The sequence below is a fragment of the Syngnathoides biaculeatus genome, chromosome 15 (assembly GCF_019802595.1).
Source record: "Syngnathoides biaculeatus isolate LvHL_M chromosome 15, ASM1980259v1, whole genome shotgun sequence".
In the NCBI taxonomy this organism is placed as follows: Eukaryota; Metazoa; Chordata; class Actinopteri; order Syngnathiformes; family Syngnathidae; genus Syngnathoides; species Syngnathoides biaculeatus.
Genome location: NC_084654.1, coordinates 183,668 through 210,837, shown reverse-complemented (window position 1 = coordinate 210,837; position 27,170 = coordinate 183,668). Strand labels below are relative to the sequence as shown.

The 27,170-nt window shown below is 44.8% G+C and overlaps 1 protein-coding gene across 10 annotated transcripts in view; it reads right to left on the bottom strand.

Moving 5' to 3' along the window:
• ak7b (adenylate kinase 7b) overlaps positions 1 to 27,170 on the bottom strand; it is a 170,402-nt gene that overhangs the window by 76,494 nt on the left and 66,738 nt on the right. For 9 of the 10 annotated variants that reach the window (XR_009798358.1, XM_061843135.1, XM_061843129.1 and 6 more), the window contains 2 exons: positions 12,925 to 13,002; positions 11,682 to 11,831 (listed from right to left, as the gene is read on the bottom strand). Coding sequence is in view for 9 of the 10 variants with exons in the window: in XM_061843135.1 (XP_061699119.1) it covers positions 11,682 to 11,831; positions 12,925 to 13,002 (228 nt within the window). In the remaining variant the exon portion in view is untranslated. The remainder of the gene's footprint in view (positions 1 to 11,681; positions 11,832 to 12,924; positions 13,003 to 27,170) is intronic. The other variant, XM_061843134.1, reaches the window with a different exon arrangement.

Here is a 27,170-nt window from a genome sequence, read left to right as displayed (position 1 = left end):
TTAAGTGACTTTCTCTTAAGTGGTCAGAACCTTGTTGGTCTGGCCCACATAAGGTGAATGCTCGTACCTCCAAAGCCGTCTGCTTGGAGGGAAAAGGATCTAAGTGGTTTCATTATTCTATTCTTCACCCTGCTACAGACTCTTAATTGCATTTTTATTTTATTATTTGTTGTTTTATTGTTAACCATGATTCCTACAGATGGTCTGATTGCTTTTCGGACCAAGAGGGGAAGACCAGGCATTGGCATTCTTGTTATTTTCTATGGCATTCTTATTATTAGTGTTATTGTTGTTCTTGGTATTTTTATCTGGGAAATCGCTCAAAAATACCCCATACCCACACCCACATCAGTGCCAGCTGTTAGCACAACGCACCCTGAAAATAGTTATCGCAGAGAAGAGTTGTATTATAAACAAAGGTTTAGGGTTTTGACAGGCGTTAGCGTTGTAAACAATAATTAGTTACTAATGGCAGACACTTTTACCATGGACCCATACATATAAGAACCTTGTGTGACCGGGCAGGTCTTGTCTTCTTCTTTGGCTATCTGCCAGAAGATACATGTCTCATGCGCGGCAGATACCGAGATAAGACCCGGATGTCTGTATTGCACATTCCTTTGTAATAAATCCATTTACTCGTCTAATCAGTGGTCATCTCTTCCTCAATCAGTGAACACGCGTCAGGTCCAAACTCCCAAATCCCTACACTGTGACGCAATCCTCAATATTCCTTTTGTAGGCTGCCTTGGCCATTCTGATGTCTTTCTTTGAATTACCTTTTGTAGTGCTGTACTGTGCTTTGACTCCTGACCCGAAGGCGGTGTTGCAGTGTCTCACGAGTGCCTTAGTCTCTCAAATTATCCAGGGTTTTTGGCTGGGGAAAACCCTAGTCCGTCTATTGATAGTCACATTCTCTATCCAGTTTTTGATATATGACAAAACAGTATCTGTGTGTTCCTGGAGGTTTTGGTGTTCAAATAATTCCCAGTGCGTGTAAAATAGTCCTGCATCTGAGAGAGTGCCATGTTGTAATTGTTTTTGTTTGTGGCCTTGTAGGGGGATGTATATGGGCGTAAAAATGATGCAAACATGATCGGATCCAGCAATGCGGGGGGGGGGGGGGGGTGTTTGTTGGGGGGACTGTATGTATGTTTAATGTTGGAGTAAATATGGTCCTGTGGTGTTTACATAATTCACCCGCGGGACCTCGAGTTGGGATGCGGGGTTCCACACGAACTGTTTTTGTTGTTGCTCTTCCGGAGTGAGAGTTCACAGAGTTCCCGTCGTTATGCGACTTTTGATGTTTGCCAATAAAACAAGTTTTGATCCTGTGTCCGACACTATGCCTCCGATTCCTTTTCTCCGGTGCTACACTGGTGACCCTGACGTCAGTCCCGGCGTTTTCGAGACTGAACCGAACATGGCAACCGCCATCCTCAGATTGCCGAAGTTTTGGGAGCGCAGACGAAGGCTCAGTTCGCCCTCCGTGAGATCTTGGATGATTCCACATTATTTCCAAATTGTCTCAGCCCTCGGGAGCTCAACGGCGGCCAGAGCAGTGAACTTTATCACCTCTCCCCCGGCCCGAGATAAGTATGCTGGGATCAAGGCTCACCTTCTCAAGGTTTTTGAGCTTTCATGGCCGGAGCGTGTCCGATGTCTGTTGGCTATTAATGGACTGGGGGACAGCAAACCTTCCGAACTCATGGAAATGATGCTAAACCTGCTGGGCACGGAAGAGCCCAATTTCATTTTCATGGAACTGTTTCTCAGGCGCATGCCACCACATGTTCAGACGGCGCTCGCTAACAGTACAGTCACTGAGCCCCGGGCCCTGGCCGAGGAGGTCGACCATTTCTTCCTGGCCACCAAGCGCTTCTCCCCTGAGATGCTGGCCACAGCGCGCAGTTACTCGCCTCCGAGCGCAGGGGTGGCATCCAGCAGGGGCCCCATCGCCACCGACAGCCGTGCTGGCACAAGCTTGTGCTACTTCCACGGCTGTATCGGTGCGAAAGCGAAGAGGTGCCGTGCCCCTTGCAACTACGACGCAACGGGAAACGCCAAATCCCGCATTCCGCGGCAGCCGTGAGCGTGGGCGCGTAGAGCCGGCTGCTGTTCGTCAAGGATACCATTTCCGGCCGCAAATTCCTTTGCGACACGGGCGCCCAGAGGAGCGTCCTGACGGCCACTGCAGAGGACGCCGCTGGCGGGACTCATGGGTCACCCCTACTGTCCGCTAATGCCTCCCCTATCCGCTCTTATGACATAAGGACTGTGGACTTGTGTTTCGGGAGTCAGCGTTTCGCATGGGACTTTGTCACTGCCGATGTCTCGTTCCCTCTCCTCGGCGCTGATTTTTTTTGTGCCCACGGGCTGCTGGTGGATATTAAGAGGGGCCGTCTGGTGGATGCACTGACTTTCTCTACGGTTGCCTGCGTCCGCAATGAGGGGACTTATGGCAGTCTCTCCAGTTCGCTCTCAGATGGCACCAAGTACCAGCTCCTCCTTGGTGAGTTCCCTGGCTTGACACGGCCCACTTTCTCCTCTGACATGACTAAACATGGGGTCGAGCACCACATTGAGACCAAGGGCCCCCCGATTCATGCAAGGGCCCGACGGCTTGACCCCGAGAACCTAGCAGTCGCTGAGTAGGAGTTTGCCAACATGGAGCGCCTGGGCATCGTCCTCCGCTTGGATAGCCTGTGGGCCTCGCCGCTACACATCGTGCCTAAACCGAGTGGCGGGTGGCAACCGAGTGGTGACTACCGCCGCCTTAACGACGCCACTACGCCCGACCGCTACCCTCTTCCACACATTCAGGACTTCTCGGCCCACCTGGTGAGCAAAATCCTGTTGTCCAAGGTCGACCTGGTGCGCGGGTATCACCAGGTTCACGTGCACCCCTCAGACGTTCCCAAGACGGCTGTAATCACACCGTTTGGACTGTTCGAGTTTCTGAGGATGCCGTTTGGTCTTAAAAACACGGCACAATCTTTCCAACGTTTAATGGATTCTGTGCTATTGGACTTGCCATTTGTGTTCGTCTATTTGGATGCCAGCTCCTCGGAGGATGAACATCTGATGCACCTCCGCGACCTCCTCGCAAGACTGGAGCAGCATGGCCTCATCATCAACCCGGCGAAGTGTGTTTTTGGGGTGCCCTCTATCCAGTTCCTCGGGCACCTCATCGACAAGAACGGCGCCACCCCCCTTCTGGCAAAGGTGGAGGTCAGCTCCGCTTTTCCCCGACCTCGCTCGGCTCGGGGGCTCTGGGAGTTCCTGGGGATAGTGACTTTCTACCACCGGTTCATCCGCCGGGCGGCCCACATCATCCGCCCGCTCTATGAGGCTCTTAAAGACAAGGCCCCCAACCGGGACGTTGAATGGATGGCCGAGACGATTGAAGCCGTGTCGAGTCGTGCCGCTATGCTGGCCCACCTGACCCACGGGCCCCCTGTCGCTCTCACTACCGACGCATCGGACTACGCTGTTGTAGCCGTATTCAAACAGTGGGTCGGCGGTGCCTGGGAACCGCTTGCTTTTTTCAGCCGTCAGCTGGTCCCCAGGGAGCGCAAATACAGCACGTTTGATAGGGAGCTCCTCGGCCTCTGACTGGCGATCCGCCACTTCCTCTCCCTATTGGAAAGCCGCAAGTTCATGGCACATGTGGAGCATAAATCCCTCACTTCGCCATGTCCAAGGTGGCCGAGCCGTGGTCCGCCCGCCAGCAACGCCAACTGTCGTTCATCTCGGAGTACACTACAGACATCCAACACATCGCCGGAAAATGCACTGTGCATCTGGGTCTCGACTACTCCCGCATGGGCGCAGACCAGACCTCGGACCACGGGGTGCAGGCCCTTAAAGACTTTTGACACGGGTTTGCGCCTGGAGGAAGTCGCGGTTGGTGACTCGGGCGTCAGGTTGCTGTGCGACCTCTCGGCTGACCAGCCTCGGCCGCTGGTCCCTGCAAACTGGCGGCAGGCTGTTTCCGAGGTGGTCCACAACCTCTCCCACCCCGGAAGGAAACCATCCGTGAGGCTGGTGGTCCAGAGGTTCGTGTGGCGCGGTCTTAAGAAAGATGTGCAGGCCTGGGTCGACTCGTGCGTGGCCTATCAGCGGGCTAAGGTGCATCGCCACACAAAAGCCCCCTTGGCGCCCTTCGCTGTCCCCGAGAGGAGGTTCAACCACGTCAACGTCGACTTGGTGGGTCCGCTTCCTCCCTCGCACGATTTCACCTACTTGCTCACCATGGTGGACAGGACGACCTGCTGGCCCGAAGCCGTTCCACCGCTCCATGAAAGCAGCCCTGCGTGACGGCTTGACGGACGGCAACTGGTTGGATAAGCTCCCGTGGGTCATGCTCGGCCCCAGGTGCGCCCCCAAGGAGGACTTGTTGTGCTCATCCGCTGAGCTCGTCTACGGCCAGTCACTGCGGGTCCCCAGCGAATTCATCCCAGACGCCACAGCGCCTTGGTCTGCAGCCAGGCAACGGTCCCCCCTGCTGGAGGCTGCAAAAGGGTTCACGCTGGTTCCCACGTCGCAACATGGCACCCCAGCTGGCCGGCTGCCCCGTCACCTGCGCACTGCGGATTTGTGTTTGTTCGTCATGACGCCCACCGTGGACCTCTGCGCCCCCCATATGATGGGCCGTTCAAGGTCCTGGAGCACAGGGATAAGAACCTGCTCATGGACATTGGCGGCAGACCCGAGACTGTTTCCGTGGACAGGGTCAAACCCACGTACCTGGACATTGCCCAGCTTTTGGGGTTCCTCCCCCCGCGCCGGGGTCATCCCCCTTTGCCCTGTGCCCCTGCGCCTGTCGGTCTTCATGTGTGTCCTGCGTTTGCTAGTAACCAGTTCAAGGAGTACCATGACAGTCGTGAGGATAAGCGGCTCAGAAAATGGATGGATGGACAAATAATCTGTCAGAGAATGTGAAGTAGATAACAAGATTGCAAGAACCAGTGATGATGCATTATGCCACAAGCCAAAGAATTTCAAGAATTAGGAAAAAAAAATATTGAAATCCACCTGGAAAAGGTTACAAAGCCATTTTGGCGCTTCAGCAGACACTGTCAGATCCACAAATGGAGAAACCTGGAAACAGTGGCAAACCTTCCCAGGAGTTGACGACCAACAATAATTACTGCAAGAATGTGACAACTCATCCTCGAGGTCACAGAAAGAACCTCAAACAACATCTTAAGATCTGCAGCCCTCGCTGGCCTCAGTTAAAGTCTTATCAAGATGAAAATATATGTCCAACTGTACCGTTAAATCCATATCTTATTTGAAGTTTTTACCGAAAAATAAAAGTATTTATGAATTAAAGTACCCGATTTTCCTGTTGATGCCAAAGAAAAACCCATTTGGTTTGAGAATTCCTCAGTGATTGTAAGCTCAAACCAATGTGTAAAAATGGCGATGGGTGTGGTTAAGTTTAGTAACAATTCAAATTATTCTGGTCACAGTTTACATTATTTTTCCAAAGACCCAAGCCTCAGAAGACAGTGGATCAGGATTGTGCAAACGAAGAAAGCTAATTTGTCCAAACCCGGTCAGCAGTCTGTCATATGCATTGAACATTTCAACCCGGACTCTTTTACTGGTGAACTCATGTCTGAGATGGGTTTTAAATGTAAAAAACTGTTAAAACCCTGACCAGTGCCTGCCGTACAGCCAGTTCCGACACCTGAACAGATCAATGTTACTAAAGGAACCAAAGGCAAACTTGGATCAGCCGCTGAACCTGGACACGGTTCAACGAACTCAGCCCCCCCACAAAAACTACCAAAACTGCAAAGCGCTTTTGTTAAAATACAAGTTGCAGAGGAAGAAAAACAGGATAATATTGTGTAAAAATGGCAGCACGGTGGAGCAGCTGGAAAGCGTTGGCTTCACAGTGTGTCTTGGATCGTCCGCAGGGTCTCTTTCCGGTGGGACATCCCCGGAAGACCTCACCAGGGAGGCGTCCGGGAGGCACAGCCACCTCCTATGGCTCCTCTCAAGGAGCAGCGACTCAATACTTAGCCCCTCCCGGATGAGCGAGGTTCTCACCCTATCTCTAAGGGAGAGCCCGGACACCCTGCGGAGGAAACTCCGGCCGCTTGTATCTTGTTCTTTCGGTCACAACCTACAGCTCATGACCATAGGTCAGGGTGGGAACGTAGATCGACATGTAAATTGAGAGCTTCGCCATTCGCCTTAGCTCACTCTTTACCACAACCGACCAATACAAAGTCTGCATCATTGCAGATGCTGCACCGATCTGTCTGTTGATCTCCTGCTCCATTTTTCCCTCACTTGTGAACAAGACCTCAAGATACTTAAACTCCTCCACTTGGGGCAGGATCTCATTCCTGAACCGGAGAGGGCAAGCCACCCTTTTCCGGCTGAGGACTGGTCTCAGTATTGGAGCAGCTGATTCACACCCCATCCGCTTCACACTCGGCTGTGAACCGTGAACAGTGAGAGTTGGCAATCACGGCTTGATGAAGCGAACAGAAACACATCATCTTCAAAAAGCAGAGATGCGATGCTGAGGACACCAAACCAGACACACTCTACGCCTCGGCTGTGCCTAGAGATTCTGTCCATAAAAGTTATGAAAAAAATGGTAAAAAAGGGCAACCTTGGCGGAGTCCAACTCTCTCTGGAAACGAGTCCGACTTATTGCCGGCAATGCTGACCAAACTCTGACAACGGTCATACAGGGACCGAACAGCTTGTACCAGGGAGTTCGGTACTCCATATGTGTGAATGAGAGGGGCGGATGAGGAAGAGTGAAGCTCCAGGGAGAAAAGATAGCGTAGATGGACGACTTCAAAGACTTGGGGTCAACAATACAGAGCATTGGAGAGTCTGGTCAGGAAGTGAAGAAACTGGTCCAAGAGCGAGAGGAAGACCAAAGCAAAAGTTGATGGATGTTGTGAGGAAGGACATGAGGACAGTGGGTGTTAGAGAGGAGGATGCACAAGATAGACTTAGACGGAGAAGGATGACACACTGTGGCAACCCTTAAGGGGACAAGCCGAAAGAAAAAAAGACGTGAGCTCAATCCCAGAAATAGAAGAGTCCGCCTCAGAGCACCCAGATTCAGCTTCTTCATGGGAAGGCGTGTTGGTGGAATTGAGGTCTCCGAAATATTCTCTCCACCGATTCACAACATCCCAAGTTGAGGTCAGCAGTTGGGGATCGGCAACCTCAAGTACTCGTGAGTTCAGAGAGAACCTCAAGTACTCGTGAGTTCAGAGAGCTGGCAATAAAACCTGAGTGCACTGCAGCAGACGGTCTGGACAAGCCACCATTTTCTGGTAAGTGTTAACTCTCATGGCAACAACAACTTTCTTGCGTTGATTTCATGGGTGTGCAGCATTTACATGCACACCTGTGGGTATAATAAAAAAAATCTGTTCACATTCACAAGCTTCTACAGCTCAAAGACCCATATAAGTCCAGTACACAAAACCATCCACCACATTTACATTTCTATTTTAAGCATTTAACGCCCCAGCCATACCACAAGATACCAGTTTACAGTTTTCAGTGTAATGTTTAGTGTTTTTGCTCATGGCATCTTGAAATTGTGACTAAAATGGGGATGGATGGTTCTGGGTACTGCTTGGTTATGGCATCAGTTTACCACGTGAAATTATATTTATGGTGAAGCAAGTTATGACCAACTATTGTTGTCAAACTAACGTGACAAAATTTTAAACACATTTTGTTCATTTAAACTCCTTCTTAATTGGGAAAATATACCAAGTTAGACTAAATACACATTGTTTGCATAATTTTAAAACAAGACTGAAAACTTTGTATATACATTCAGGATATCGAAGCCATTACTATTTATCAATTTGTGGCTAAATAAACAAAACAAGAACTTCACAAATGCTTTCCAAACAGTGTTTCTGACATGAGTGACGTTGTCCTTCCTGGGTCGGAGTGCTTGCTCGGCACCTTCATCGCTAGCTATTTTGTCTGCATTTGAACATGTGTTCTATCTAACTGGCTCAAATTGAAAACCTTTAACACCTTAATAGAGCTCATATTCTTCACCATCTTCGTGGGACCCATCAGAATTGTGTTCATCGCTCGAATTATTGGAAAATTCAGCTACATTCATACAATGGAGTCGAATGACGGCTCTGATGTTTATATCAACTTTTGAAATCACGTCCCTTTTCGGGTTTTTTCGCTGTGTGATTGTGTATTTCCAGTGAATCCAGCAATGTACGATCAATTTTTGTCGCTAATCGAAAAAAAATGTTTCCTTCATTAAAGATTTCAGATTTGAATTCTCCATTAAAAAAATGTATATATATATATATATATATAAATATATATACATATATATAAATATATGTATAATATAAGCAAAAGGTGCATTGAAGATTTTACATACCCTTTAAGGTCAGTATTCATTTATTCAGTCAGACTCCAACTTAAGATAGACACTGGTCAAAAATGGCATTGGAGGGAGGGTTCCCAGGCGAAAACCCCTGCTGTCAGCAAAGAATAAAAAAGGTCATGTCACATTCCCTCCCCCCTCAAAATCCTGATAATCCTCAAGACTTTTGGAGAAGCATTGTGTGGACTGATGAATTAAAAAATTACCTGTTACATCTAGCGTAAAATGTAACATCATTGGATAAAAAGAACATTCTCTAAACGGTGAAGCACAGTGACGAGAATGTGGGGCTGCTTTGCTGTCTCAGAACCAGGACAACTTGCTGTGATTGCTGCTGATCTGAAGCAGAACATCTGGCCATCAGTTCATGCCGACAAAGTCAAGCGCACAAGGATCATGCGTCGGCAAAATGATCCAAAATACACACACAAGCACAATTCTGAATAGCTATATATAGATATATATATGGGGAATCTATCAGAATGCTAAGGGACTTCAATGCCCATGTGGGCAATGACAATGTGACCTTGAAGGGTGTGATTGGGAAGAACACCCCCGACCAATAAGAACTTGAGTGGTGTTGTGTTACTGGCATTCTGTGCACATAACGGATTGTCTATAGTGAACACCGTGCTCATGCATAAGGTTGTCCACATGTACATTTGGCACCAGGACACCCTTGGTCATAGTTCGATGATCGACTTTGTTTTCGTGTCTTTGGACTTGTGGCCACATGTCTTGGACCCTCGGGGGTAAAGAGAGCGGCAGGACAGTCAACCTGGTGGTGAGTTGGCTCCAATGGTGGGGGAAGATGTGGCAGGCCCAAATGTATTGCGTGGGTCTGCTGAGAACGGCTGGCAGATTCCCCAGTAAGAAGGAATTTCAACTCTCACCTTCGAAAGAACTTCGCTCATGTTTCTGGGGAGGCAGTTCTATGCCACTATTGGTGAGGCGGCCAACTGGAGCTGTGGCCGTAAGGTGGTCAGTGCCTATCGTGTCAGTAAACCCACGAACACTTTGGTTGATACCAACAGTGAGGGATGCCGTGTAGCTGAATAAGGAGTCCTATCATACATTTTAGTCCTGTGGGACTGCCGAGCCAGCTCCTCAGTGGATGAGATTTGCCCGGAGTTCTCAGGATAGTGTAGGAACGTCCTGGTTGACACGTCTCTGCAACATCGCGTGCCTGTGGATTGGCAGACTGGGGTGTGGTGCCCCTTTTTACAAATGGGGACTGGAGGGTGTTTTCCACCTACGGGGGGATCACAATTCTCAGCCTCCCTCATAAGATCTGTTCTGGGGTGCTGGTTCTGTTTGGATGTTGAAACTCAGATTCAGGAGGAGTAATGTGGTTTTTGTCCTGGCCCTAGAACAGTGGACCAACTCTACACTTTAGGCAGGTTTGTCGAGTTTCCATGGGAGTTCACCCAACCAGTCTATACAGTGGACAAAATAAGTATTTGAACACCCTGCTACATGACAAGTTCTCCCACTTAGTGGTCATGGAAGGGTCTTAAATTTTCATCGTAGGTGCATGTCCACTGTGAGAGAGATAATCTAAAAAGAAAAATCCAGAAATCACAATGTATGATTTTTTTTAACGATTTATTTGTGTGGTAAAGCTGCAAATAAGGGTATCCAGGCTCTCAGAGATAGGGTGAAGTAAGAATAATTTTATTGTGTTGTTTTTCCATAATTAAAAGATGTTTCGCAATAGCTTCGTATATGTTTCGCAATAGCTTTGTATAACCTAAAAGACGATCGCAATAGCTTTGAATAACCAGCAATGTCATAAAAAGATGTTTTTGTGTTATATGATGTCGTGCAACGCCATTTGTTGGTAACAAAGAATAGTGTGGCGTCAGGCGGGATGAATTGGCCACTCACCCCTCCTTCCGCACACGCTTAGAGTATAAAAGGAGAACTTTGGATACTCTCGGTAGAGTCTGCTGCGGGTTGCGTACGGATGCCCAGCCGGTATTGAAGCTGCTCTCTACCTGGAGTGTTGGCTCTCCCTCCTATTGGCGCACGGTAAGAGCTGGATATTCTTCCAAGAGCTGATTGGATATTACTTAGCTTCATACCACGTGATTTGTGCTTGTGCTTGTGTTACCATTTCTGTGTGGGACCAATAAAGTGCCAATTGTTGGTAGCCAGAAGTGTGTCTTGTCTTCATTTCTGAGTGCCTATCTCCGACGAAACTATTAAAATTTGATACCGAACTCCTGAGCGAGGTATCAGAAATGTTTTAAAACATAGGGTGAGAAGCTCGGTCATCCAAGAGGGGCTCAGTATCGAGCCGCTGTTCCTCCCCATTGAGGGGAACGAGATGAGGTGCCTGGGGCATCTAATCCCAGATGCCTCCCTGGTGAGGTCTTCTGGGCATGTCCCACCAGAAAAAGACCCTGGGGGTGACCCAGGACACGCTGGAGAGACGATATCTCTCGTCTGACCTGGGAACACTTCGGGATCCTTCCAGAAAAGATGGATGAATTGGCTGGGGAAAGGGAAGTAAGGTCATCCCTGATAAAGCTACTCCACCCGGCAACCCGACCAGGAAAAACGATAGAAGGTGGATCGATGGATTAAGGTTTTGGAGTGGCTAAGTCAAAGTCTCGATTCAAATCTAATTGACATGTTGTGGTGTTAATTTAAACAGACAGTTCATGCTAGAAAACCCTCCAAAATGGCAGGATTGAAACAATTCTTAGTCGGTTAATATGCCTCCAAAGCAATGTCAAAGACTCATCACCAATTACCGCAACCGCTTGATTTCAGCTATTGCTGACAAGGGTGGCACAACATGTTATTAGGTTCAGGGGGCAATTACTTTTTCAAAGAGGATCAAAAAGTTTGGGATTTTTTTTGTGCCCTAATAAATTGAATTGTCATTTGAAAACTGCATTTTGTATTTCTTTGGGTTGTCTCTGAGTGCTATTAAAATTGGTTTGATTATTTGAAACCTTTGAGTGTGATCAGGAAGGGGGTGGATACTTTTTTATGGCATTGTATGTTTCCTTTAAATCGTTGTCTGTGAAGTGATGAAAATATTTTATGATGGCAACGGTTCACTTAAACAAAACTTTGAATCTATAATTGACCTCAATGGAAAATTTTGTTTCACCATTGTCATGGAATGTATGTGGTTATGTGTGTATGTGGAATGTATGTTTGAGGTTGCACTATATGTGGTTGCAGCAGTGGTTTGAAATTATATCCTGTAATATGGCCAATGGTTGTTTTCTCACTATGCAGTACATACCAGCAGTCCCCTGATCTGGCGATACTCTTCCACCACTAGTTCTATGTTCTCCACAAGACCGAACTCACACAACCAGTGGATAGTGAACAATTCCTTCAGATGGACACCCTCCATGCAAAGGTTGACGTGCAATAAATCAATGTCCATGATCTTTTAAGAAAGTAACAGAAAATATTAAATTAGAAGCAGTTAAAATGATGTATGTATATATATATATATTATATATATATATATATATATATATATATATATAATATATATATATAGGAATCCACAATCACCAAATGCTGGACTTCATTCCTGATGATGCTCTGGCAGGCTTCTATTCCTCCTGTCTTGAGTTTTCTTGTTCCTGGGGTTTTTTTTCTTCATCAAGAAAATGCATGCTCAAATGGATTCGGGTCAGGTGACTGTCTTGCCCATTGTATAAAATACCACTTCTTGTCTTGAATAACTCTTTAAATACTTTCACGTTATTTTTTTTTGGTCATTGTCCAACTTCACTGCGAAGCACTGTCTGAAGCATTTGGCTGACCACCCTGCGTCACTGCTGAAGTGGGTCAAGGTATGTTTTCTATCATGAGGAGTTCTTCCTTCTCCATATTCTTCTCTTCTCATCACTCTGGAACAAGTTGATCTTTGTCTCATCTGTCCACATGATGTTGTTTCAGAACTTTGAAGGCTTTTTTAGATGTTTGGATACATTTTATCTGGACTTCCTATTTTTGAGTGACCCATTGTGATGACAGTGTCATATATAGGCATGTATGGCTGGCAGTGGAGCTGGTTTCCTTTTATTTACTGTTGATGCTGCTGCTGAATAAAGCAGCAGGACCTGCTCAAATCAATTTCTTCAGAACCCATTGGACGACATTTCACAATGCAGATGGACAATGAGCCGAAACATCCTGGGAAAGCTATGTTTTTTTTAAGGTAAAGAATGGAATGTTATGTCATGGCAGAGTCAATCATCAGACCTGAAGCTGATCCAGTGTGCATTTCACTTGTTGAAGCCAAAATTGAAAGGAAACCTGCCCCAAGACAAGCAGGAACTGAAGGCCCAGCAGAGCATCACGAGGGATTAAATCCATCATCCTTCACCAAAGTTAGCCATATCAGACATTATCAATGACTTAACAGCAAAGTTGTATTTCTTCCAATAGTCAGTTATGTAGACCTTATATAATTGCAGGTTTTCTGTTGACAAAAGAAGTTTTAAAAAAATATATTCGTCTAAACCTACGCTCAAATCCTGCTGTAGGAAGGCCTCTTCAAATGTCTTCCTCTGGATCTTTCCAAATCCAAGCGCAGAGGTAATGGTCTGATGAAGAAAAAAAAAAAAACAAATGTAATTCATTTTTGTGCCTGTATCTTGCAATCAAAAATAAATGAATTCCAACCTTAAACATGAAAATCATTTGCATGTTGGTACCAATGGTTCCCTATGACAACCGTGTGTGGCAGTGACGCAAATCTCAAAATTGCTCAGTGTCACATGTAGAGTGTCACAGACCCAACTCTGTTCATTTTATGTGGTTTTGCTCGGTATGGATAGGTTCTCGAAGGCTTTGGCCCATCCCTTTCATGAGTGACCTCAACTTTCAATTCCATTCCATTTTCCAAGATGGTTATCCACACAAGGGTTGCGGGAGTGCTGAGGCCTATCCCAGCTAACTTTGGGTGAAAAGCAGTCTATTCCCTGAACTGGTTGCCAATCAGTCACAGAGCACTTATTCACACCATCACTGAAAGGGAATTGATCTCACGGTTCCTGCACCAAAGATAGGCTTGTGTATCACTACGCAATCAGTGACTGACCTCAACTCACCCCAGTCTCACCCAAGATCTGGATTTGGACATTTTGTCATAGATACAGATTACTCAGATTACATGGGACAGGTTACTGTTGCAGGGACATTGTTTGCAATGTACTGTCAGGATGACAAGGCATTGATCACACTAGACAGAGTGAATACATTTCCATAACTAAAGCGTAGTCACTTACAATAGAGCTCGTGCACCTACGTCACCGAAGTCACGTGACTGGCCATACTGCCGGTCAAGCACAGCATTGTTCAATGCTAAATCAGTTGGAGACGACACAAAAATAAGTCTTATAGTACGACGCCCAGACTTTTGTCCGATACCGTTAAACATTTAGACGGTGATAATAAACAAAGGTATGTGGAAAAATGAGAGACACTTGGCATGAAGGACCCATATTTAATGGTAAAGTCGATGTTTTCGCTGATAAGAAATTGGACTGTTAACCCACATCCGCTTGTCTTGGATGACCCGATCTACACATATATCTGGTGAGTAAGTCGTCGAGATGTACATGGAAGAGTTTGAAAGTGTAAAAAATTCTGGACAGATACAAATACTTCGTTGCTGGATCTGTTCTCAATCAAGGATAAAACCCACATAGTGATGGAGCCACTCAGATTTGTACAAACATACATACATATATACATACAAATACCAATATTTAAAGAAATGACCCGCGGTTTTACACAAACTCGCATTCATTAACTATGATTGGGAAAAAAAACAGACAGCGAGTCGGCTCCTCCATACACAGAAGCATTTTGCGGCCACACGTTAAACTTAAATAAATCTCTCCATGACAGACTTTTTTTTTAAAATATGCATTGTTCTCAAATAAGTCCAATGTGTATTTAAAAAAAAGAAAATAAACCGCTACGAAAGGCTTCACCCCTCGTACACGGAAGCGTGATGCGGCCACACGTTAACCTATGACCTAGCGACAGTTTAGTTTCTTTTTTTTAAATACCTGTTGGACTCATTTGAGAACAATGCATTTGAAAAAACAAAACAAAACCATCAGTCAGGGAGAGGTTTAACGAAGTGTGACCGCAAAATGCGTCCGTGTATGTTGGAGACGACAGCCTGTCGTTTATTTTTGTTTTTTTTTAAACGCATTGTTCCCAAGTGAGCCATCTTAGCATTATAAATACTTCTTGGGAATTTGAGATTGAGAAGAATAATTCCTTCCTGAAATGAAGTGATCGCTACACAGTCGTGTGTATTTGGTTGGGCATCATCCATCACGTTTAATTGCCGAAATCCATCTATCTTTTCTGGTCTTTTCAGCTGGTATTCTATAGAATGACCTCATTGAATACCGTCTTTGTCACGACCCATCGGAACGGGAGTAGGACCCAAATGCAGGACTCGGACGATGCAAGGCAGTTCGGGGAGAAACGTTTATTATTTCGTGGTCGGGGATCGGGCAGGCCGTCAGGTGCAGCAGCGGTAGTGGGGACGTCGGGCGAAGAGAACAGGTGAGCGGGCAGGCAGGAGTCGGTACACAGGAGAACGATCAAAGCAGGCAGAAGTGTCAACGGAGTCAGGCTTACGGGGTTGGTCGGAGAACAGGCGAAGGTCAGTACACACCGGTTGTCGATCAGGGATACGGGAGTACTCGAACAGGACATGAACCTCAACGAACTGGTGCCGGCCAGTCGTCATCGGGGTCATATAAATACACAGCATAATCAGGCTGCATGAGGCGCAGGTGTGCACCTCCCAATCAGCGCAACCGCGCGGACACCTGCAGAACCCGGGCTGGAGCGGCAGGATCATGACAGTCTTGTCTGTTGTAACAACCAACAGCACAACAAGTGAATATTCTGCTTTGATTCAGTGTCCCTCACACTGTTGAACAGCTCTTTCTGACTGCCAATATGGCGCCGTGAAAATGGTGATGTGCACGAGCTCTATAAGGAGAAAATTATTACTGTCAGATTCAATGTTCATTACCATCTGATCTGACAGACTCAAGTTTTCAATGCTCATTATAAGAGAATAGATGGAGGACAACTGAGGCCTGGTATTCACATGACAATATTTAAGATGTACTGATTTTGAACCATCCTGACCATGGATGACAATCGCCAGACTATTTTAGGGATAATAAGATTCTTTTGCAAGATTGCCCTGTAGTCTGAGGTATGTTAACTGTAGTGTGATTGTGTTGACGTCAACAGGGTGACGACAAGGAAGTAAGTTAGGGAGTTGGCGGGCATAAAGGAAAATACAGCTCACGCACGTTGAAAGACACAAGGGACTCAGGTCTATGTTATTTAATAACACGACATGGTTTCAGAAGTGGGATAGTTAGCGTGGAGTGGACCTAACGGAGCTTCATTTGGACGGCGGTGGAGAAAGGATGACTTTAGAAGGAGGAAATATGACCAGTGTAGCCATAGCTCCCGCCCGGGTGGACAATGCGCCACAGCAACCGATAATTGCCGCCGGACCGAGCGCTACCTTCAACATCCAGCCGCTGGAGCCCTTCAACTTTTCAAAGCACCAGTAATGGGAGAAATGGATCCGGAGATTTGAAAGAGTTCGCCTGGCAAGTAACCTTCAAGCAAGCTTCGAGGAGAACGTTTACATTGCTCGCCATGTGCATACTGCCTTGCTGGGGAGGTCTGTGAGATGTAGGCTGGGCTGGTGGCACGCTTAGTCAATGTCACTGTGGAGGTATTAAAGGAGAATTACCCGAAATTATACACCGGCCTTGGAGAAGTACGTCAGCCTTGCACGATCAAGCTGAAATCGTGAGCTGTACCATTCTCTTTAAAAACGCCAAGGAGGATTCCATTGCCGCTGTTGGACAAAGTCAAGCAAGAATTGTCCCGCATGGACGGAGTTATTTGCAGGATTGAGGAGCCTACGGAAGGATGCGCGGGGATTGTGGTGGTGCCAAAAAAAGAATGGTGCTGTGCACATATGTGTAGATCTCACCAAGCTAAATGACTCCATGTGCAGGGAGAAATATATCCTGCCTTCAGTGGAGGAAATGCTAGGAATGCTGGCAGGAGCCAGGATTTTCAGTAAACTGGATGCAGACATGGGGTTTTGGCAAATTCCCCTGACGCCAGACGCAGCGAAACTTACAACTTTCATTACGCCCTTTGGGCGCTATTATTTGAAGTGGCTGCCTTTTGGGATTGCTTCCACCCCAGGACACTTTCAGAACCGCCTGGTGACGGAGGTCACTGGCGGGCTGGAGGGCGTTGTCTGTAACATGTAACACCTCTTGTCTAAAAAGAACTGCTGGGTGTGGGGCATCGACCAGGTGTGCACCTTTCAAGACTTGAAGGAGGCACTGATGTCTACACGAGTGCTGGCCATGTATGACCTCAACGGACAGTCCAAGGTCTCAGCAGACACGTCTTCGTACGGACTGGGAGGAGTACTCTCCAAAAATGGGATGAGAGGTGGAGGCCAGTAGCCTACATATCTTGGGCTCTCACACCTACAGAGCAGAGATATGCGCAAGTGGAGAAGGAAGCTCTGGGACTGACATGGGCTTGCAAAAGGTTCCGCAACTTCCTCATACGGAAACATTTCTAGATGGAGACAGACCACAAACGCCTCCTAAGTCTCCTGGGTACACAGCCATTGGATGCTCTACCTCCTCGGATCCAATGCTTCAGGATGTGACTCTGCGCTATTCTTATTCCATCACTCACGTGGCAGGGACGTGCCTGTGGACAGATGACACACTGTCACGAGCTCCTGTGCAGAGGGATGAGAAGCCTCCAGACAAGGAGCTGTTGGAAGATACCAACATCTACGTGGACATGGTGATGGAGCACCTGCTGGCGACCGTCAACAACCTGGAAGAGCTGAGGGAGCAGCAGAGAAGCAACAGTGTGTGTGCACGTGTGATGCAGCTGTGCGCAGCCGGCTGGCCTGTTAACAGGCCCAAAGAGCCAGGACTCAAGCTGTATTGGGGAGAGCAGGCATTCCTCACAGTCCAGAATGGTGTCTTGCTGAAGGGACAGAGACTTGTCGTTCCCTCAGCGATGAGAAATAATGTCCTTGCCAAATTACACGAAGGTCACCGAGGTGTGGTGAAATCCAGACGGAGGGCACAACACTCAGTGTGGTGGCCCGGGCTGAGCCAGCAGCTGAATGAGTTGGTTCCGAATTGCCAAACATGCTGCAAGGAGAGGCAAAACCACAGAGAGCCAATGATGCCATCTCCGTAGCTAGGCCGACCATCGGACAAGCTGGGAGCGGATTTGTTTGTGCTCGGGAGTAAGACCTACCTGCTGATGTGGACTACATGTCAAGGTATGTGGAGTTAGCTCTACTGACATCCACAAGTTCAAATGACGTGATCCACCACCTTAAGTCAATCTACGCACGTCATGGGATACCAGACCTTCTCGTTTCAGATCGGGGGCCACAGTTTTCCGGAGTGGGTTTCTCAGCGTTTGCAAAGTCCTCCGGGTTCCGGCATGTCACCAGCAGCCCAAGATACCCACAAGGCAATGCAGAGGCTGAATGAGGGGTTCAGACCATAAAAGGTCTCTTGAAGAAAGCAGATAACCCCCATCTGCCTTTAGTTGCTTACAGAAATACCCCTTTGGAGAATGGGTATAGTCCAGCTCAGCTTCTCATGGCATGGAGGCTTCAGACGACAGTGCCCGTCCTTCCCGCCTTGCTGAGTCCAGTTATTCAAAATCTTGAAGCTGTTCGGTTGAAGTAAAATGAGAAGCGAGTGAAAGATGTGCGATGGTTTAACCAGTGGCATCGTGCACAGAAACTCGAGGCACTGGACCCAGGCTACGAGGTGTGGATCAAGAAACATCAGGGGCCATCATCAGTAGTCACGCCACCCCATGTTCGTATCTAGTAGATGGACCCCACGGAACCATGAGACGGAACCGTTGTCATCTCATGCACATGAGAGCCTCGCCGGAGCAGTGTTGACCCACTCCGGTGGAGGATTCCCAGAGGGACAGTTCAGATCAACTGACAGAGAAACCGCCACCGCAGAACCTTCCAGAGCCACTATCTACTCCTACTCTCAGAAGTAGGTCCGGGAGGGCTGTAAGGAAGCCAGCGAGGTTGGATTTATGATTTTGTGTAGAGATAGAGACAATGCAGGAACTCAAATTAAAAAAAAAAAGAAAGAAAATGTTGAAATGTGATGTGATTCATGCTATATTTTTGTAATGTAAATGTTTACTTAGCTGCAGGATTGTTGGGTGAGTTATTGATTTGTTGAAGTAATTGTTCAAGCTAAGGCTAAAATATTATGTCTGTGCTTGACTGTCGGGGACAGGTACAGACAGGAGCAGACCTTCCAACCACGAGGCAGAATAACCCTCAAGGTCTGTTGAATCATTGGCAGTCTATCTAATGATTCTAGAAAGGGGAGATGTGGTGTGATTGTGTTGACGTCACCAGGGCGCGACAGTGGGTGACGACAAGGAAGTAAGTTTGGGAGTTGGCGGGCATAAAGGAAAATAAAGATCACGCACGTTGAAAGACACAAGGGATTCACGTCTGTTATTTAATAACACGACATTAACAATGTTAACTGGTCAAGGTCAATTAAATGTGTACAATATTTATGACCACATTTCTTCATGAGTGGGGCAAGTAGACCTCACCAAGTCATGACTCTTTGAATTGTGACATGAAAGAGAATGTAGCCAGTCAAGAAGAGATCTGACTCAGGAACCAGGAAGCTGCTGTAAATAAAATTTAAAAAATGTCTTCTCCAATTTTACATTTTATATCAGTGCATTCATCACTTGGGAAGAAGTATTATAGAAGTAGTCTTTACTGATGACATCATCATCCTGCAACAGTCCTCAACATTTTTGGTAGTGCTTCTTCATCGACATATTTGTTAGATCACACTTGATCTCATAACGTTTCTGTCTTGGCAGACTAGATTAGAGATCACTGATGTAACTGAATCTTTATGTGTGTGGTGTTCTGTGCCAAGATTATCAGAGGATGCCACACACAGCATGTCCACAACTGTTAAATGAAATTTTTCGTACTTATGTGGTGTCTGTAACAGAGAAATTTCAAGATTTAAAAACAAATCTTCATGTGTGATCCAACCTTTAAACAAACTAATTAAAGTAAGACAACATCATGAGCAGGAAAAATATTAGTAATTAGCATTTCACTTCAACATTACTATGGGTAAATGAAGGGGAACTACAGTATTTTGTTCTGTATGTTCTGTTCTGTATGCTTATGTGTGCTACTGTCACAGTTAGCGAGCCACCTTGGACACAAAATACTAATTAACAATTAAAAAATGTCCCATTGTTAATGAGAGAAAAACCTTCAATGGTCACAAAAATGACCTGAATCTGACAAAGAATAAATACAAATTCAATAAAAATTGACTATAAAAATTAAAGATTACTTTAAAATTGTGGTTCAGAATTATATAAAAAAAAAAACTCGTAAAACAGACTGGGCTATGTTCAGTGTCGTACACACCATGTCATCAAACAGCACATTGATTACTTGTGACCTTTTAAAAATACTGACTAACTGATTACAACATACTTGTGATGAAAATAAGAGAATATGCGTAGTTTATCATGATGGTCCTCAAAATAAATTATTTTCAACCTTTTCTAGGGGTACCATCTTTTTTTACAGGCCTGTTTCTTGCATTATTCTTATTTTATAATTCTGTTGAACCCCAATTCAAAAGGAATATCTGCTTTTCATTGGTTAACTTTCATTTGTATCCATTACTTATATTAAATTGAAGTCATGTCTGTGTCCACTGTTCAAAGGTGCTATTGACCGGAAAGTTTCACCATATGTTGGGAACAACCCACGTAATCCAAACATACAAAGAAAGTAGAACAAATAAGATCAGAAATTAAGTTGTGTGTAAAAATGTTAAAATGACACAAGAAAAAAAAGTACACAACATTTCGAAGAAAGGGATCTGCAAAATGGCATGGAAAGCCAGGACAACACCTAAACTCTATCAATAATAAAACACGAATTTGGCTCCTTATCAATGCAAATGTCTATCAGATGGTTCAGTCTTAACTGATGTCCTACAAAAAGGTTTCATTGCCAAGGTGTGAGTCAAGACACATCTCGTGATGGGCAAGAAGAGAGAACTGTTTCAAGACAACCAAAAACAAATTGCTGCAAAAAAAACCCCAATTGCATTAGGTACAAGCACATACAGTGGTTACGGAAAGCATACAAACCCCCTTAAAATTTCAATCTTTGTTATATTGCAGCCATTTCCTAAAATCATTGTAGTTAATTTCTTTCCTCTTTAACTTTAACATAGCACAACATATTGTTGGAAAAAATGTAATTGTTGACATTTTTGCAGATTTATTAAAAAGAAAAATTGAAATATAAAACAGCTAAAAGTATTCAGACATTTTGCTCTAACAGATATTTAACTCACGTTATGTCCATGTCTTGTGATTGTCCTTGAGAAGGTTTTACATCTTGAATGGAGTCCAAGCTGTGTTTGATTATACTGAGTGGATTTGATCAGGAAAGTCACACTATATCAGCTATATCAGACTTTATAGCTCACCGTGCTTGTCAAATGACAATCATGATGTCAAAGGAAATGGTTTAGGAGCTCAGACACAGAATTTTGGCAAAACAGACCTGGCCAAGATTACAAGAAAAAAATCTGCTGCACTTAAAAATACTTGCTGTTCTGGACCCCTCCTCGAGCCGTCACCTTATCGTAGTGAAGAGGTTTGTGTGTCCTGATGATTCTAGGAGGCAATTTGTCTGGGGCTTCAGTCCGCTGGTGGCCAGGCCTGCACCCGTGGGGCTAACCACATGTGCACTTGGCACCTGTACACCATAGGTCGCAGTTAGATAATCCACTTTGTAGTCATTTCATAGGACTTGCGGCCACGTCTTGGATACTCGGTTGAAGAGAGAGGTGGATGGTGGGTAATGATGGTCTGCTGGAAACAGCTGGCAGATTTCCTTGTCAGAATGAGTTTAAACTCCCACCTCGGAAAGAATGTTGCTCATGTTCTAGGAGAAGCGGGGGAGAATAAGTCTGAGTAGACAATGTTCCACGCCTATATGGCTGAGGCAGCTGTCCGGAGCTGTGTCGGGAAGGTGGTCAGTGCCTGTTGTGGAAGCAACCCCCAAACATGTTGGTGCACACCGACAGTGAGGGATGCAGTGAGGGGGCCTTTTTAGGCTGTGGGACTCCCAAGGACGGTGATAGGTACCAGCTGGCCAGGGAGAATGCAGTTTGGTGGTTGCTGAGGTAAAAACCCAGGCATGGAAGGAGATTGGTGGAAAATCTGATCCACTATCCAGCTTCTATGGATTTGAAGAAGTCGTTCGACCGTGTCCCTCGGTGAGTCATGTGGGAGGTGCTTCAGGAGTATGGGGTACTGAACCCCGATGATATGGGGTGTTCAGTCCCTGTATGACCACTGCCAAAGGTTGCCCCCTATAAGTCACACTCATTTATGGTGAGAGCTGGCCTCCGCCAAGGCTGCCTTTGTCATGATTCTCTTCATAATTTTTACAGATACAATTCATAGGAGGCGATGAGTGTAAAGGGGTCTGGTCTGGTTTGCAGATGATGTGGGTCTGGTGGGTTCATCAAGCTGTGATCTCCATCTCTCCTGGGAGGGGTTCGCAGCTGAGTGTGAAGCAGCTGGGAGAATATCCGTCCACCCATTTTCTTTGCCACTTATCCTCACAAGGCTCATGGGAGTGCAGAGCCAATCCCACAACACCCTGAACTGGTTGCCAGCCAATCGCAGGGCACATAGAGGCAGGCAACAGTTGCACTCATAATCACACCTAGGGACAATTTAGAGTGTCCAATTAATGTTGAATGTTTTTGGGATGTGGATTGAACCCAGGACCTCAGAACTGTGAGGACAACACTTTACAGCTGAGCCACTGTACCGCCTTAAATTTATAATGTAAATACAAATTATAAAACACTCACTGTATTATATTACGGTATAGCAGACATGTTAAACTCAGTTTGGCCCTGGGGCGAGATCCAGACTTTATGTTCTCAGGTGGGCCGGACCAGTAAAAGAATATCAACTCCAAATATTTTAACTTTGTTTTTCAGTCCTATGCTTTGTCATTCAGCCTACATTTGTAGCCGACCATACATATAATCACGGATGACAAGGGATCTTTTCTAAGCACAACACATTTCTTCACAAACAATGGAAAAAAAATATTTTCATGTTTAGCAGTGAATGCTTTAACAACTGGTTTATTTTAACAGTTGAGTGAATGCAGTTTTACACCTCAACCAACTCACCACACTAAACGAACTCAAGTGGGAGCTATGAAAAATATTTTCGCCTTAATTGTCATACTGCTTTGAAATAAATAAACAAATAAATATATAGGCTATAGCAGTGCATGGTCAATAATATTAGACTACAAAAGATGAAATTAGGCTGGGCCTTCTGAAGGTGAGAATATATTACGCAATATTAATTGTCTTTAATATGAAACCAGATTGATCTTATTTTTTATGATCTGTATTCATGAGTGCAAACGAATTTCATGTCATCACACTTTTTTTCTTTCTCTCACTGTACTGGCTGCTGAAACTTGTGATCTTTTTACGTTCACAAGTGTATCGATTGGAGTGAAATCCTGATTAGCAGTACATTTAACAATGTCATTCAAGTTTGATTTGTTGACCTTGAGCTCTGCTTTGTTTGATTATTGTTCACAAAGATAAGTAGTCTCAAACATGGGTAGAACCTTTGTAGTCATGGTGAAGCAAGAGTGACAGTTTATTTTTACTTGAACACATCACTTTGCGAATGTTTATTTTCTATGACTAACTTGTGTCAGTGCCGGATGTGACAGCGTGACCGATTTTACACATATACTGCTCTCGAGCGGCCGTAGGGAGCATTTGCTTTGCATTCATTTAAAAAAAAAATCACAACTTTTGATTAATAGCTCGAAACTTGCTTCTTTTTTGACATACTCAGAAATTGTGCCGGATCGGATCAAATCACCCAACAGGCTGTTTGACATGCCTACGGTATAGTTCCCATTCATCACTCAGAGACTCTTCTGCTGGAGGCACTCGCAACAAAGTTGAGTTTTTTACCTTTGAGATGGGGAGTTGTTTAGTGTGTGTGCGTGTGTGTGTGTGTGTGGACCAGAATGTTTAAAATATGTCAACAGTCCAGTATTTATACTTTGCATACTTGAGACAAAAAAATACAAGAGTACAAGTGTCTAGTTAAACAACAACAAGACAATACAATTTTTATTGCAGTACGGAACTAACATTCCTCACTCGGAAAATCTTCTGCTGGAGGTGCTTTGTCAGTTTCACACAACCTAGGACATTTAATGTATGATATTGGAGATAGGAAGACAAGAGGAACTTTTGCTCGTGAGGAGAATGCAGGGGACGTGTACAGGACAATCTCCTGCCTGTTCTGGCCACATCTCCACGAATCCACCTTTTCACTTCTTTCGGAGGGTTGGCAATGTAACAAACACAGGCAACGTGATAAACAAAGCAACCGCAAACAACCGTCTGAACAAAGCAAGCATGAGTCGATAAACAAAGCAACCGTAAGCAACTGTGACAAACAAAGCAAACATGGGATGTCTTCTACTGGAAAGCGCAAAATATTCCCGACGCAACCCTTTGAAGTCCTCTGTGTTTCAGAATCACAATTAGCTTTATTGGGTATTATTATTAAGTTTAGCTCTGTTAAAATCTCCTAGGATAATGAGCGATGAATCTGGTTGTTTTTTTGCAATCTCGTTTACCTGCTTGCCAAGCGTTAGCAGTGGTGTGTCCATGCTAGCTTGAGGTGGAATGGAACACCTATGAGAATGAAAGGCAAATTCACGCAAGGAGTTAAACTGCTTACAGTTCAAGAACAATGACTCCAAAAGTGGGCTGCAGTGTGTGCTGAGCTGTGTATTTTCTGTGTTATCATTTTTCATTGATATAAAAAGATACTCCACCGGCTTTCGATTTCCGCAATGCTCTCGGCGCAAAAAAGATGAAAATTGGGTAGTGTAACGGCGCCGTCGGGGACGTGTCCACAAAGCCAAGTCTCTGTGAAGCACAGGGTGGGATAAGGTCCAAGGTCTTTCCAAGTTTTGATCAGAAGCTCAACTTCATCCATTTTGTTGGCTAGGGAGCGTAGATTTGTTAGATGAATCAACTGAAGCGCCAGTCTGTCTCCCGTCATTCGCAGTTCAACTTGTGGACCGGCTCGCGTGCCCCTGCGGTGGCATAGACGCAAAGCTTTGTAGAGAGCGCTGATGAGTAACTCCGGGAGAAGATTCAGCAAATTTGCGAGTGCAGTCGAAAAAAAGTCTGGAGAAGACTTTCTAATTATTAGCCAGTAGTTTTTGTGTACTTGAGTCACGAAACAACCAAAAAAACACACAAACGTAAACAGTATCAGGAAGAACATGCCGGAGGATGGCACACCAGTAGGCACCATCTTCTCTACTTTTCTCACCATTGGGAGGTCCACTCCATCCTGCACAATGAGCCTTTTTTCATCGCATCACATTATTTAAGCATGTCTAGCATTAAGCATTATAAGCAAAACAATAGAGCAAATATGAGATAACTTTAAGTTGTCACCACACGTTTTGGTTCCTTATTAAAAGTTATTGAAGTGGTTTTACAAATTTTATGTAGTGCACCATGGATTCATTCACGCCATAATGGCACGTAACTTCTGCTGTTTTTGAGGGTGGCACATGAGACATGGTACATTACAATGTGGTGCACCTTATATTACATACGGAGTTCCAACATTTGCAGTTGTTGTTGTGTGACTTGTCCAACAAAGGACACTCAAACAAACTACAGTAGTTACACTGCTAGCATACATGCAAGCAAGGGTTTTAGCGTGTCTGTAAGATTCCATATGATGGTGCTCACAAGGCAGTGAGGAACAATTGCATTTCATATCTGTAAGCAGAAGAAGCTTACATTGCCCCACACACTGCCTGTGTAGGCAGGTCATTACGATGTTGTATGCACTCACGATGTCACATCGAAACTAAAATAATCACACCACAGCAAACACAGTAGAATAACTAGCAAATACTAAAATAAACACAATGACTCATGAAATAATTGACACAAAACATGCACTTTAAACGCTATTTACATCCTCCTAGTACACTTTTCTTCGCTAGGAGGTCCTGAGTGCCGCAAAACTCTCAAGAACAGATGTTTTCTTTCAAATACCTCGGCAACTCAAAGGATTACTCCCAAAATACGTCCAATCATCATCAGCAATCACACACACCAATTTCTCTTAATAAAAAATTTAATCAAATTCACCTATATGGCGCTTCAACGGGTCCCTATTGAAGGAACCGGATTTTGGTTTTTCTGTCAGGGAGGAAGAGGATGAATTTCTGAAATTCAATGCTTCTACAAACTAATCCCCATATCTTTTTTAAGAAACCAGGGAAGCTGTTTTGAGAGGTAGAATAGTATATTCTTCCTATGAGAAAAAAAATTCCAAAACAGAATTGAGGAAAAAGTTAAATACCTCAAAGAAGAATATGTAAGTCGTGCAAAAGATACGCTTAAAAATCAACTCAATAAGTCAAAACATCAATGAGCCATCTTAACTAAAAGACCAGGTTTTCTACAATGGTTAAGACACACAAATTTTGCGCACAATAATAAATTGGGACAATTCATTGTGAATCAACTGCAGCACAATAAAGAAAAAGTCATTACATTTTTTTCACCATACAAACAGCAACTGTACACTTGAAATAAGTGACGTTTTTTGCAAATTTTACATACTTACATACTTTTTCAAACAACTCAGATCATAAAGGAATTGAAACTTTCATTAAAGTGCTAATCCAGGAGAAAATTTATTTTATTTGTCTTTCATACAAATGGAGCTAAAATGTCATTAAAAATATTTTTAAAATTCTCAACACAACAGAAATGGAATAAATTAGCGCCAAAGTGCACATTTTCTTTGTAATTCGAATTGGCTCCCATGTCTGTTTCAAACCGAGGCTCAGTTGAGCTGCTCCGTGTGATGTCACACAAAGACAGCCCCAGTAAAGAAAATGGCTTCCTGCAAAGACAATCATACACGCTGCAAGTGGGATCTCGAGGAGATAGACAGCATTGATGAAGAAGTTTTTATGGAATGCTCTGTGGAAGAGATAGGAAGTGAAGAGGAGGAATTTTCTAATGCTTCCCATGTTCGAAAAATAGGTGTTTCGCACCCAAAATATAGATTGGTATGTGCCTCAAGAAATTTACGTACACTTTGTTGACGAAATAATCTAATTCAAACACGTTTAAACATCTGATACTGCTTGCACACAATTCTGAGTCGTTTGTTGTTGTTTGTACGAGAGACTGAGTAGCCGAGGCGTAAAACAAAAATCGAAACCTTCGGTATCGTTCTGCGTTTAAAGATCACATTTATAGTATGCTCTGAGTTGGACAGTACAGTACGCTTACATTTAGCCAGTGGTTATCGTTACTTACACGAAATGATCAGTAGTTGTAGCTAATAGCCATATACATAGAAATATGTATGTATTACATATAAATTATCAGCAGACGCCCACTCAGGTGGCCTCGTTTGTTTATACCAGTTTTCCCTGTGGGAAGGGACCTCTTTGTTCTTTCGTGTTTCGTGACTTGTTGTT